The 14,950-nt window shown below is 32.8% G+C and overlaps 1 protein-coding gene across 1 annotated transcript; it reads left to right on the top strand.

The window, feature by feature from the left end:
- The first annotated feature begins 3,104 nt into the window (after nucleotides 1–3,104).
- LOC131607287 (lysine-rich arabinogalactan protein 18-like) lies at nucleotides 3,105–5,049 on the top strand. Its single transcript, XM_058879302.1, has 2 exons — nucleotides 3,105–3,712; nucleotides 4,805–5,049. Exons 1-2 carry the CDS (start codon nucleotides 3,188–3,190, stop codon nucleotides 4,883–4,885), a joined length of 606 nt encoding a protein of 201 aa, XP_058735285.1. The 5' UTR covers nucleotides 3,105–3,187; the 3' UTR covers nucleotides 4,886–5,049.
- Nucleotides 5,050–14,950: the final 9,901 nt, after the last annotated feature.

Genomic DNA, 14,950 nt, shown 5'->3' with positions numbered 1-14,950 from the left:
TCTACATGTTTATTTTAAGGAGTATAAGTATAAATATTGTGGTACTATTTTATTTCTATGTACATTGTAGTTTTGTTTTGTTTATGCATAACTAACCGGAGATGGAACTCAAATCAGATCTATAATGGACTACCGCATATTTATTTTAGAACTATAATCTGATCTTAGATTGAGTTAAAATAAAATCATTTGAACTCACTATCTCATTTTCTTGGAGATTTATTTAGTGTTTTTGTTTTCCTGACAATATAAAAAAATAAGATTAAAGTTTTGTTACAAACTTGATACAAATGACTTCCACACCCATTGAATCTCATAGAAGCCTATTTGTTGTATTCGTTTTCATCAAAATTATCAGAGTGCTGCTACAAAGGGAAAGCTCTCTATTATTGCCAATCAAATGATATTTATATACAAGAGTGAGTAACTACCATTAGTTGGATAAATGACTTCTAACTAACATAAAATTAGTTACCAACCAAAGTTAAGACTTACTAAAAGCTCCCTAACATAAACTTCCATAAACTGAGAACAAACAATTAACATATTAAAACATGCTAACTACTAATTTTCTCCAAGTTCATATACTCCATTTCTTGTGCTAACTACTAATTTTCTCAGCAGTGGTTCATGTCTCATTGACTCTGCATGCCTGTAAGTCTAAACAGAGCTTCTACATCCCACTATTATTTTACACGATTAGGATCTAATACAATTAATATACCACTGATGTTTCACTGATAGCATTAAGAAGATACTGAAACAAAGAACACACATCACTAGAATCAAAGGTAAAACCTTGAACCCTAAAAATTAATGAAAAAAAAGTAATACTCGCATAAATGAAAAAGAAGAAACAGGTATGAGAGAGATATGGAAAGATACCTCGCTACCTTGAAGAATCGAGAATGGCTTAAGAAGGAATAAAGAGGGACGGTGGAGGACAGAGGGACGGACGAAGGATGGAGGTACGTGGACGGAGGACGGAGGTGCGTGACGGAGGACGGAGGACACGGGGTTTTTCGTGAGAGAGAAAGAAGAACGATAACAGTAGAAAGAGTGAATAAAATCTATTTTTTAATTTTAATTTTAACTGACTTTAGGCAGCACTTTTGTGAAACGTTGTATAATGTGGGCCTTTAACAACGCTTTCTAATGTGGGCCTTTAGCAGCCCTTTTGTGAAGCGCTTTTTAAAGTGGGCCTTTTAGCAGCGCTTTTGAGAAGCGTTGTCTAAGGTGGACATTTTAGCAGCGCTTTTGCACAATTTCTTATATATTTTCGATGTTTTATTTTTTATTTAACTTTTAGCAGCGCTTCTGGAAAAAAGCGCTATCTAAGGTGCGCTGCCTAAAACCCTTTTTGGCGTAGTGTAAATATGTCAAGCATTTACTAGATCACACATTCAAAATTAAGGATCTTGTACAATTAAGATACTTTCTTGGCTTTGAGATTGCTAGATCCTGAGCAGGTATATTTTTCAATCAAAGGAAGTATACACTTGATCTCTTGGAAGATAGTGGTTTACTTGCCTCATAACCATATATTATCCCTTTTGATCCCAACACAAAACTATCCACAAATGATGGCCAACTCTTAGAGGATCCAACATGTTATAGGCAATTAATTAGTAGATTGATCTAGTTGACAAACTTTCGCCCTAATATTGCTTATGTTGTTCAACACCTAAGCCAATATGTATCATATCCTTTGTATCAAACAACTACAAGAATTCTCAAGTATCTCAAATTTGTCCCTGCTAAAGGCTTGTTGTTATCAGCCTCTAGTGATCTAAAACTACATGCCTTTATTGACTTGGATTGGGCTAGATACCCTGATACTAGATAGTTTGTCACTGGTCATTGTGTTATCCTTGGATCTTCTTTACTTTGCTGGAAGTTCAAGAAATAACATATTGTGTCCAGGTCTTCGACTGAAGCTGAATATCAAGCATTAGTATCCTTGACTTGTGAGCTGCAATGGTTACAATATCTCTTCCATGATTTATAGATCAATTTTCCTCAGCCTGCATCTGTGTTCTATAATAGAAAATATGTTATATACCTGGCTCATAATTCAACCTTTCATGAGGGGAGCAAACACATTGAGCTTGATTGTCATGTTGTTCGTGAAAAGCTCCAATCCAAGCTAATCCACCTGCTACGTGTTTCGACCAAAGCTCAACTCGCAGATGTTTTTACAAAGTCTTTACATTCACCAGCCTTACATTCCATTTTATCCAAGTTAGGACTCTAGTATACATTGTCCAACTTAAGGAGGGATGTTGACTTACTATTATCATTGGGCTCATTATAGCATTACACGTGTATATTTAGTTACAGTTGTTTCTTAGTTAGTTATTATCTGATGTATATATTCAGCCAGTGATATTAATTCAATATCACCTTTTATCACTTTACAAACTTCTCTTTACTCTTCTCAAGTTTGCATCGTTTTCATTATCAGATGGAGCCCGTGCGTGATTACTGCAACATTTACTCTAATGTTTAATTTTTTCAAGAAAATTTTTGTGATTGTCTCTAATTCAAAAAATTAGTTTGCATATATAGATATCTCATTTGTATAAAAAAAAACAATAACATAAAGAGAGTTTTTTTAATAATTATAGTTGTCAACAAAATTAAAAATGAAATTAATAATTCTATTTACAAACAAAAAATATTTTAACATAGTAAGAAATTAAAATTTAAATAAATAAAAATTTTGAGTTCTACTATTTTGACATAATAACTAAGGAAAAAAAGAAATTCGAGGACATATTGCAAGCAAATATGGGTTTAACTGAAATAATTTTATTTAAAATAGATATTTAACATAAACACGTATCTTCCTATTTTACCCCTTAGGCCCTTATTGAATTAAAACAGTTTAGCGTGAAAAATTAAAACAGTTGAGGATTAAAAACTCTTGTGGGCCCCGTAGTTGAGACACGTTGATCTAACGGCTAATTGTGGCCCAGTATAACATGGGACCCACTCAACTATCTACGGCAATGATTAATCTTGCAAATTTCATTTCTGTTCCAACAACAGCATCATCACCGTCAAATAAAATCAAAGTTCTATATAAACCTTTGATTAAACGTATCTCCTCAAACACAAACTCTCTCTCCATCTCTATCTCATTTTCTCTCTAGAAAAATCAAAACAGTGCTTTCATTTTTTCAAAATGGATCGGAACAATCTCTTCACTCTCGCATTCATCTGCATTATCGTCGCCGGCGTCGGAGGCCAGTCACCTTCCACAGCTCCCACCACAACTCCAGCCGTAACAACTCCCGTTTCATCACCGGTAGCCGCCCCTCCCAAACCAGCTTCACCAGCTCCAGTTGTTTCTCCCAAATCATCACCTCCAGCTACATCTCCCAAAGCCGCTGCACCTGCTCCGGCAACCAAACCCCCAGCCTCATCTCCACCGGCGGTAACACCAGTCAGCACACCACCAGCACCTGTTCCGGTCAGCTCACCACCCACTCCAGCACCAGTAAGCTCACCTCCTGCAGTGACACCCGTGGTGGCTCCAACCACACCGGTCGTACCAGCTCCGGCTCCCACCAAGGGAAAGAAAGGCAAGAAGCACAGTGCTCCAGCACCATCTCCTTCATTGTTGGGTCCACCTGCACCACCATCAGAAGCACCTGGACCAAGTGATGGCGCGTCTTCACCTGGACCCGCATCTAATGCAAACGATGAGGTTAGTTTCTTGTTCATCTTTTGTTTCTTTGTCTTGTTTTTGTCGTTTATACATTCATCACACGCGCTGGTTTTCAACAACATATTCTTTCAGATCTGTAATTTTCTTCACTTGTTAGAACCACATTTGTTACAAACATATGCTTATTTTTCAGTTGTGTTGAGTTCATGTGTTTTAACCAACCAAACGGTAACTTGAACTCAAATATAAGTATATAAGGTATACCACGCGCCACCGTTGGCGGTGGGTTTGGTAAATGAAAGTAAAAAGAAAAATTGTTAATTATAACATTTTTATATTCTTGTTTATATAAGAGAGTTATATACTTTTTCATTCAGATCCAGATTTAAATATAAGAAAGACATAATAGTATTGTATTTGGGGATAGAAACACTCCATCTCTTAGATACACATCTATATCGGATGTAATCGAGATAGTTGATGAACTTCTTTGATACTAATTCAACGATATCTTTCTGTAAATCAATCCAGACAGAATCAGAAACAAGAACAGTGGAACTGACCTCAACATCATGGATTTTGAGTTTCTCCGTCTCCATACAGATATGGAGAGGGATTTGAGAATCAAAACACCGCCATTTAGAGGAGTTTGCTCTGAATGGCGGTGTTCTGTTTCTCAAATTCCTCTCCATATCTGTATGGAAACGGAGAAACTCAAAATACATGATGTTGAGGTCAGTTCCACTATTCTTGTTTCTGATTCTGTCTGGATTGATTTACGAAAAATATCGTTGAATATGTATCAAAGAAGTTCACCAACTATCACGATTACATCCGATATCGATGTGTATATAAGATTTAAAGCATGTATTTGGCTTTTACTTAAAAATTATTTTCTTAGTTTTGTATTTCACGTGAAGGGAAGAAAAAATAAATAGTATATTATTTTTTGACCCAATAAATATACAATGGCGTTACTTTTATTTATTTTTTTGACGTTACTTTATCATTTTATTTATAAATTTTGAATTTGTTACATCCGTTAAGCTGGATTTAGATCATAATATTTTAGATTTATTGTATATGATATTATGTTACAATTTCTGAGTTTTATATGTTTTTTCTCTTCAGAGTGGAGCTGAAACCGTGAGGAGTTTGAAGATGCTAGGGGGCTTAGCTTTGAGCTGGATGGCTGTTGCTTTGATCTTCTGAAAATAATTTTATTGTTCTTACCACACATTTGCATTATTTCTTTTTATCCTTTTTCTTATTTTTGACTCTCTTATGAGAGTATGTTTGATATTACATTTAATTACATTTGTTGTGTTCAGACACTCCTAATATTATTATTTTTTTAATTATTCTAATGCTTTGTTTTGTTTATTTAATTTACTAATCTTGTGAATCTTGTGAGTCTAATGCGTACTATTATTCTAATTTCTAATGCGATGTCTTTCAATTGTACAGATCTACATTTTGGATCAAACTCAGAACCTATATCTTTTCGGTTAAATTTCAAAATTTTATGAGCACGCATTTCATGAATATAATTTAAAACAGTTAATAGTTTTTGGGTGAGATGATAAAATAACTTTTTTTACCTTTAACCTAAAGGATTGAGTTTGAGTACAACTTGGGAGATATAGATATGAATAAAGGTTAAGTGCATGTTTGGTTTGGCTTTTGAAAAGGCCAAAAGCAATTCTAGATGTGTAGAATCAATTCTGGACAATTTTAAGATGTTTGGTTTGACAAAATTAGAATTGATTCTGTCTCCAGAATTGATTCTACTTGAAGCTAGAATTTGTAGCTTCTGCCTCTAGAATTGATTCTGGATGATTTTTACACTGTAATTTATTATTCTACTCACTTTTACAAAAATGTATCCAAACATAAATCAATTCTGCTAAACTCAATTCTGCTAGAATCAATTCTACCAAACTCAATTCTACTAGAATCAATTCTGTCCACCGCCAATCCAAACACACCCTAAGTTTGTTTGAGGTTCTGTGTTCTTCGGATTCTGAAAAAGAGTGTTCTATTAATGTACTTTGTTATACCGTTAAAGAAATACATTATATTTATATTTGTTGGGAAGTCTGGTGTGTGAAGTTCAAACAGTATTAAAGGGCCAACAATAGGGTTTGTTTGAGAGTTTGGAGGAGAGGATTTTGAAGAAAAAGAAAATGGTTGAGGGAAAAAAATAAGAAGATTTTAGTTGGGTGGATTTTATATGATTCGTTTTTATTCGTAATATCAAAACTTTTTAATTTTGTAGAATTCAAAATTTATATTGGATGAGGGTTTTTGAAGAGTTTGAAAGGGTTTGGACAAATTGTTTAAATATAATTTTTGCTATAATATTTCAAAAACAAAAAATATATTTGTGTAAAAAAAGTTTAAAATAATTTGATTACAAATATTACTTTATTATTCTATATCAATTTTATTTTTAATAAATGTTAAAAAAAAGGGGTATGTATTTTCTATCACCTCTTTTATAAATCCAATAATTTTTTTATTATTTATATAAAAATCCTAATGTTCATGTATATATTTTTCATATAAAAGAAATACTTTATGTGGTATGTGGGTAATTTCAAATTTCTTTTGTCAAATAAAAAGAAATTAATATTATATCTATTTTTTCTCTTGGATATATAGCAGAAAAATTTAGGCAAGTTAAATTAGATTTTTCTTCCCAATACTCATTTTCCTTAAATTTCAAACAAAAAAGAAAAAGGCCAGTTATAGTAATTGACGCTTGCTCCTAAATTTTATAGGACATGTCGATTGAATAGATACCTCTATATTTTTAATTTTTTTGACTAAATATCATTTTTAATCTCTTATCTTTAACTTTGAATCCACTTTGGTCCTTAACTTTTAAAAAAAATGAATTTAATTTTTTATCTCTTTAAATTGTGTCATGTTTGTCCATTCTATTAGTTATGTGGGTAATTTCAAATTTCTTTTGTCAAATAAAAAGAAATTAATATTATATCTTTTTTTTCTCTTGGATATATAGCAGAAAAATTTAGGCAAGTTAAATTAGATTTTTCTTCCCAATACTCATTTTCCTTAAATTTCAAACAAAAAAGAAAAAGGCCAGTTATAGTAATTGACGCTTGCTCCTAAACTTTATAGGGCATGTCGATTGAATAGATACCTCTATATTTTTAATTTTTTTGACTAAATATCATTTTTAATCTCTTATCTTTAACTTCGAATCCATTTTGGTCCTTAACTTTTAAAAAAAATGAATTTAATTTTTTATCTCTTTAAATTGTGTCATGTTTGTCCATTCTATTAGCTATGTTAATCACAATCAAATGAAATAAGCACATTAAGTACACATGACACTGATTTGGAGATTAAGTCGGTGATGTGGAGATTTCCTTAAAATAAAATGTATATTTTGAGTTTCTGAGTTTTATGGACAAATCTTCATCTTCTTTGTTACTCTAAATTGCAAAATGTTGTTGGATTAATGAAATTGAAAATCCAATATTCTGAAACTGAAAACCCATAGTTACTTCATATGCTAACAACATTCCTCCAACAACTATTATTGATCCAGAGAAATCCATTCGAGTTCTAACTCTATTTCTCCAAATTCAACATTTTTCATATCTCCAAACATACCAACATCTCCAAATGCCATTGTAGATGTTATCACAGTGTGCAGCTCCTTCGCCGAGATCAGTCCATTTTTGCCTCTCCAACACCTCTCGGAGATCTAACGCATCACCATCGCCGCTGTGTATTTCTCCAAATTCCTTTAGATCAATATAACCATCACGGTTTTGGTCAACCTCCTCCATCATAGAATTAACTTCCTTCGACGCCGTATTAGATCAGAGCGCCAACATCATCTCCTTAAGCTCCACGCATGAGATCTCTCTGTTGTCGTTCTTATCGAATTCGCTGAAGATCTTTCGCACTTTATCGTCCATGGCTTTCGCCGAGAGAAAGAAGATTTTAAGTTTTGTATAGTTGAGTTAGTTTTTGTGAGGCGTGATTTATAGGAAACGTGATTCGGTCACGAAAATACGTTAATTAGGTTTTAAAATGTTGAAGATAAAATGTATTTTGAGGTGGCTTAATTAGTATACACAAACGCGGTGTTTGAGTATATCGAAAGTGAAGGAAGAAGCGTGTTCTAAAAAATATGGTTGGAATTCAAGAGATGATATCATAGCATAACATGTTATGCCATGTTGTGATTGTACCTCGTCGCCATTTGTGGTAAGTTAAAAGTTTGTCCTAAAAGCACAAATGAAAAATATTTAGTTTGGTGTTTAAAAGTGATAATTTTTTATGATTTTGTATTGTTTGATATGGTTCTTCTATGCCTAAGTCACAAGGATGAATAAAACTTATATGGTTCATGTCTGCAACAACATTGGGAAGTTCCATATGATATGGTTATGTCTACAACAAATGTGTTTGATGAAATGCCACAAAGAAATATGATTTTGTGAAGAAGGTGATGACTATATGCCAAATAGGATGCCACCTATGCAAAAATAGACTTTGTTAGTGGAAAATAGACGAAACGGAATAATATGACAGGGTTTGTAGAAATAACGTATCAACTTGATCTTTTTAAAAGTTAAGGAACCAAAATAGGCTTCAAGGTATAAATAAGGGACAAAAAATTAGTATTTACAATTTTCATGTTTCTTGTGGATCTTCTTGCAGATTTGACGTTTCCTGCAGATTATCCTAGAGAAAATTATATTTTATTTTGCATGTAAAATGCTATGTAAGAAAACCGTAGGAAACATCAAATCTCCAGAAAATTTTAGGTGAGTTGAGTTTGCGATTATAGATTTAAAAACTTTAAAACCAAACTTTCGTTAAAGAAACTTAGTTGAGTTGTGTTCTCTTGGCATAACTTCGAGCTTTTCACTTCGTTTTGCTTTCTATCATTTTTATCTTCTTAAATTTTGCAATCCTGGACCTCCGTGTCATCACGATAAGATCTTCATTTTATTTTATTATATCCTTTTAGTGTCTTCTTTTGTTTCTTTCTTTCTCATTTGCATGTTTGTATTTTGGTTAAGGTAGGAGAAAATACATCATTTCGTTCGTCTCGGTAAGGTATTTGGTGTTTATTTCTGGCTTTTGAGATCGTTATCTTAAGATCCATTCAATTTCAGTTTTCTTCTTCGCTTGTATGAGTTGTCTTTGTCACAAATTGAAGATAGTTCAAAACAGTGAACAAAATATCAAAAGTAAATCGTTTTGTTAACTTTTTTTGGTTTCCTTTTATTTTTGGTAAATGTTGAGTGTTGCTTATCATTTCAGTACATATATATTTTTTAACCCTTCTTTGATTTTTTCCTTCATTTTATGAAATTATTGAATATTGTTTATCACTTTGATACATATATATTTTGTTTTTTTATCTTATATTTTGTTTGATAAATGTGGAACTATTGAATGTTTTTTATCCTTTTGGCATATAGGTATTTTTTAACCCTTATTTGTTTCTCCCTTCATTTTTATTAAATTCTTAATTGTTGAATAATGTGTATCATTTTGGTACATAAGTATTTTCGTAAGCCTTCTTTGTTTTCCCTTATTTTTTAGTAAATCTTAAATTGTAGAATATTGTTTTTTTTCTTTGTTACGCTTTTTTATCTGCGTGTGATCAATGATTTTTGAGAGATTTAATTTTCTATTGCTACCTAAATGTAATCAGTGAAATTTTATCTGTTATGTTACCTGAATATTTTATATTATGGCGAGGCCTGTTAATGTCGTTACGGACATTAGTGATCTTTGACCAGTTTTGCTACCTGAATGTCATTAATGATCTTTGAATTGTTTACTTATCTATTGTTATCAAAATGTAATCAATGAACTTTAACATATTTTGTTACCTAAATGTGATCAATCATCTTTGACTTGTTTACTTTTATGTTGCTACCTGAATGTAATCAATGATCTTTGACCTATTTTGTTACCTGTTGTTACATGAATTCGATCAATGGTTTTTGACCTATTTAGTTTCCTATTGTTAACTTTAATATAATCAATGATATTTGACTTGTTTTGTTACCTTTTGTTAGTTCAATAAAATCAATGATCTTTGATATGCTTACTTACCTTTTGTTACTTAATGTAATCAATGAACTTTGCCTTGTTTTATTTCCTAAATGAGAAACTATAGAAATGTATGTTCATGCCATTACAGACATCAATGATATTTTTCTTTGTTATATGAGGTTAAAAAACAATTGTAAGTTGTCATGATGTAAATAAAGATATCAGTGGTTCAAAAGAATTGGAAATTTGTTGTAAAGATATAAGATCATTGGCAAATTGTCCAATACATAAAGGGTGAACAAATTTAATTCCTGATCAAGGATAAACAAGCAACACATTACTTTAAATCATTGTTCCTTTTGGTATATTTATATGGTTGAGTTATGAGGTTTGTTAACTTAATAATCTTCTTTTGTAAGGGGGAAAGATATAGGTTATCCAATCATTTAACCTTCTCCCTCTTTGGAAACATGTCTTACATGAAGGATCCTCTTAGTTGATGCAAAATTTTAAGGTCCACGATAATGATTTTACGCTAAATTCATATGATAATCCATTTAAACCACTCTTTATTAAAGGTGAAGGAGGTTCCAAAGTCAATCCTAAAGATTTTCCTCAAATCTCTTGAGGCTTTTTCAAAACTCAAAACAAGAAATCATCAAATTTGATCTCTTAGTCCGTAAATTACTTTTCCATTCAACTTCATTAATCTTACGCATGGGTTAAACATCATGTTTTCACATTTTCTTACGCATACGTTGAAATTTACTTTATATCATTGATAAAGATTATGAAACTTATATATGTAACATAATTTGTGCTTCCTTTCAGACATTATTGGAGTTGTATATAAAATGTGTCTAGTGAGGTTCAATAATGGCCCAAAGAAATTCCCAATAAATTTCACCTTACTTGATGCAAACTAACATATATGTTTAACGCGTTTACTTTTTAATGTTGACATATTATGCACATTACAACATTATATTTTTAGACTACTTTTTTACATTACATTTTATACAAAACATTATAGGATAAACATATTTACATGTACTATGTGGGAAAATTTCAGACACTAACTTCATGAAACATTACAACAACTATGATGTTGCCACTCATATGGTTAAAGTTCTAAAACATGTAAGTATTAAGGAACCTCAATGTTAAGATATGCATTTGTTTTATCTAGGAACTAGAAATAGTTGAAGTAGGTGGTAAGGAATCATGAACTGGTGATACTGATCTCTAATAGTGGCGCGGAGGTAGGTCTACAAGGTTAACACTCCATTACCCAAGTCAGATTAAGAATCAATTGTTGATTGTAGTAAAAAGTGAAGTTCAAAAAGTGTATCTTGCTTTCTATGTGAGATGACTTTTATACCTTGGGTAATGCAGAGTAAATTTGAGTTGATTTGGGCCTTAGCCATTAGGGCCTTTTCCTAGCCCAGAACAGTTGCACCCAAGGCTCGTCGAGTGCTTAGGGAATCGGGGAAGTCTTTAGCAGTCGTGGCTGGCTCCCATGGATGTTGTCCAATTCAAACTAGAAGTGAAACATTTGGAGTTAGTTGAAAAAGTAGTGGGGAACAAACGCATTAAATCTCTTTCTATCATCAAAATGTTTCACTACTTATTTTTGACATGTGGGATGAAGTGATTAGTTAGGGCATGTCACTACTTATAGTGCACTCGAGTTTACTTGCATTTCCAAAGAAAAATCTAGCCGTTGATTTAGTAACTTCTTTTTATCATTGATTGGGATCGTTCAATTACTGTCACCTATATATTGGAACGGTTTAGCACAAACCTTTCACAATCCTTGACATTCAGTTTCATTCATAAGTGTTTCCTATCAGCAAACATCGTCTTCTCTTCCTTCCCAAAAGCACTTTTCAAAGCTGTTGCATTTCTTATCTCAAAGCTTATGCTTTTCTTCATTCATTTTCTTCCTCATCCCCGCCTACCCAGGTACCCTACTTAACTCACACTTTTACCTTTAATATTTTCTGATGTTTGGTCAAGATGCGTGATAGTCCTATTCACATAGTGAGTGATTTTGAGAGTGATATTTCTTTTACTACGGGAATGGGGGTATCTCTTGATTCATATTCTCCTCCCCTTGTTCACGATTATTGAGGCCACAAAGTTGTGTCCTTGACAGTTGTGTCCTTGACAGATGATTCTGATTCAGAAGGGTATATGAGAACTCTCTCAATGAGAGAGTTTCTTCGCTAGACTCTTTCCAAGCTCTCTTATCAGATGATGGTGGTGAGGAGGATCGCAGTGAGGTCCTTATGCCCTCTCCCTTTTTTTCGACGTGGAAATATGAGCTGTTAAGTTAATGAAAGAATGTGTTGATGATTTCACCCAGGTTTACCACAGAGCCCACAACCGTGAACCCATTAATGCTGAAATTATGACCCACATAGAGTATCAGGGTAGATCGGGTGTAGTTTCCTGGGTCAAGCCCGACGAGCATTTTAAGGTTGATGAGTTGTTCTAGAGGGGCACGACATTTTTGGAGCCAGACAATTCAAGCAAGTACAGTTGAGCAAGTACAGTTGGGTGGCTGCAGAAGTGGGGGGCCATATCCATTATGAATACCGAAACAGATATAGATGTTGCCGACATCACGTTTGACGATCCTTTGGATTGGTTGGTCCTTTTAGTGGGTTTAGAAAAAAGGATATGTAGTTATTTTGACGAATGCTTGGTCCCATTTTATGAGTGTCTGTTTACCAGGATAGGATTGCGGCTGCCCTGATTTGAATTTGAGGTGACTATCCTGAAATACTTGAAGATTGCTCCCTCCCAACTTCATTCGGAGACCTAGGCTTACATGGAGGTGTTTCAATTTTATGTTGAGCACAAGTCTTGGAAGCATCTGTATATATTCATCCATGTTCTGGCCTAGGTGTGAGACTTGTCTTTGGTTGATTATTGGTGCATTTGAATATTATGTTCTAGATTTTATGGACATTATTGATTTTTCACTAGGGTGCTTAAGCACCACTAAGAGTGTTAAAAGGAAGGACAAAACTTAAATTCCTTAAATACTATTTTTTACTGTTATCATATAAATATATGGCATGTGTATTTTAAAATTCCTCTTATTAGCAAGATAAAATTTACTTGATAAGTATAATGTTTATTTCAACTTTCCTTAACCTTTTCTTCTAACACAGTCATCCTCTTCTTTTTTTACCCTACTAACTTTGCCACACAATTTTTTTCCATTAACATTTATATGATACTAAAGTTATCCATGGACAATACTACGTAAAAGCAATTTCACAACGGTTGGAATAGAGATACCACCACGTCTGAGCAACCATTGTGAGGCCAGAGATGGTTGTATGTATGATGTTTTCCACCACGGTCGTGCGACTGTGGTTATAAGCTATGTAGCATGCTACCTATCAGAACGGTTACTTCAAACAACTGTTGTGATATTCTTTAATGCATAACATTTAATAACGGTCATTTTTCTGCTCCTCTAGTACTGCAACCAGAATATATTTAAATTTTCTCCAGAGAGGCTCTTCCACTGATTCCACCGGCGCCTCCTTTACATTTCAGTTATCGTAGCTTTTAGTAATAAGGGTCCACTTATAAAGAAGAAGAATGAGAACTGTTATTATTACCATTGTTAAAAGAAGCGTGGTTTTGATTGGTATTGTTTTTGCAATTAGAGGAAGCGGAAGAAGGAAGGTGAAAATGAACCCATTTCTTCTTTCATTTTCTCACCGATCCAGTGAACAGTTGAAATAAACATTCTAATTATCAAATTAATTTTGTTTTGCTAACATGAAATTTTAAAATCAACTGTGCTATTTGTACACTGTCTTTTTCATACACCGTATGGAACAACAAAGCAAAATGTTGGTTGCACAAAATCGAAGAAAATATAAATTAATAAAAAAAATAGAAGTAATATATTAAATGTACACTTATAGTGTACAAATATCTTTTCCCTTTTAAAATACACATGTCATACATTCATAGGGCAGCAGCAAAAACAGTACTTAAGAAACTGTACGCAAGTTTTGTCCTAAAAATAATTCCCTACTACTATTTCTTTTATTTCACACTATCTTGTTATCTTTAAAAAGATAGTGTTACTGTAACTTTTTTTATTTGTGTTAATTTATTTTAATAGTATAAATATAAGTATTTATAATGTTTGATTAAAAAAAATTATTTAAAAAAAATTAAATGATTTTCTTAAATGTTAACATAACCAATTTAATAAACGGAATCAATCTTTTGATTTTGTGTGTTGTTGATGAACCGCACCTGTATCACTACTCTTCATTTTAGCTTAACAAAGATTAAATTTCTTTCTGTACAAAGGTTCAATATTCCTGAAAGCATTCACATTTAGAAAAAAAATAAAACAAAGTGAACTTTAATCCACTTCTATCAAACATTATAGGAGATTAGGAAATAGAGAAACACTTGAACATACACTTAGAACAATTGGATCATCAGACGAGATGTTGACGTTAATCTCTTCAACTCTTCTTTTTCAATTCTGACAGAATATGAAGGCCAAAAATCATTGGCAGTGGCGTGACAGGGTCCCTTCTACAAGGTGTCCAGATTGCTTGAACAACATCAATAGAAAGAGCTCATGACAAGGAACAAGATCTAATGTTTGTTTTCTTTGAGCAAATTCAAGGTGAGTGGAAGCAACCTCTGAAGGTGTTGCTCTAAAAGTTCAAACTTCTGGGATATAAAATAAATTGGTGGATTTTGTAGAGGGAGAGATGAAATCAATGGAAGCAATGGCACGACTGTTGATGATAGTAAAGACTCTTCTAGATAGAGGTCTGGAGCAGAGAGGAAAGACTGGTGCAAATGAAAGAGTCAAGATGAGAAAGAGTGTGTATAATCAAGTGCATATGACTCATGATAATAGTTCTAAGATAACTAAACCATTGTGAACCAATTATAATGTGGTCCATGTTAAAAGCCACACGTATTTTAACATGTCATTTAAAATAAGACAACTTCTAATATAACAATATACACGATCACAAACAGGAATGTATAGCATATCGCCCAAAATTATGAAATGTCAATTCATATTGAAATTGCAATTTGTATTTGATGTTTTCAATTGTTCATCCTTAGCACTTGGATAGTTGTCTGCCTAGCTAGTAACTTGTGAGAAGAAGAAAGAATAATGAAGTCGATTGATAGTATCTTAGATCACATCCC

This window comes from Vicia villosa, linkage group LG1 (genome assembly GCF_029867415.1).
Source record: "Vicia villosa cultivar HV-30 ecotype Madison, WI linkage group LG1, Vvil1.0, whole genome shotgun sequence".
Taxonomy (NCBI): domain Eukaryota; kingdom Viridiplantae; phylum Streptophyta; class Magnoliopsida; order Fabales; family Fabaceae; genus Vicia; species Vicia villosa.
The sequence above is the reverse complement of the archived record's forward strand: the minus strand, read 5'-3'. Positions and strand labels throughout refer to the sequence as shown.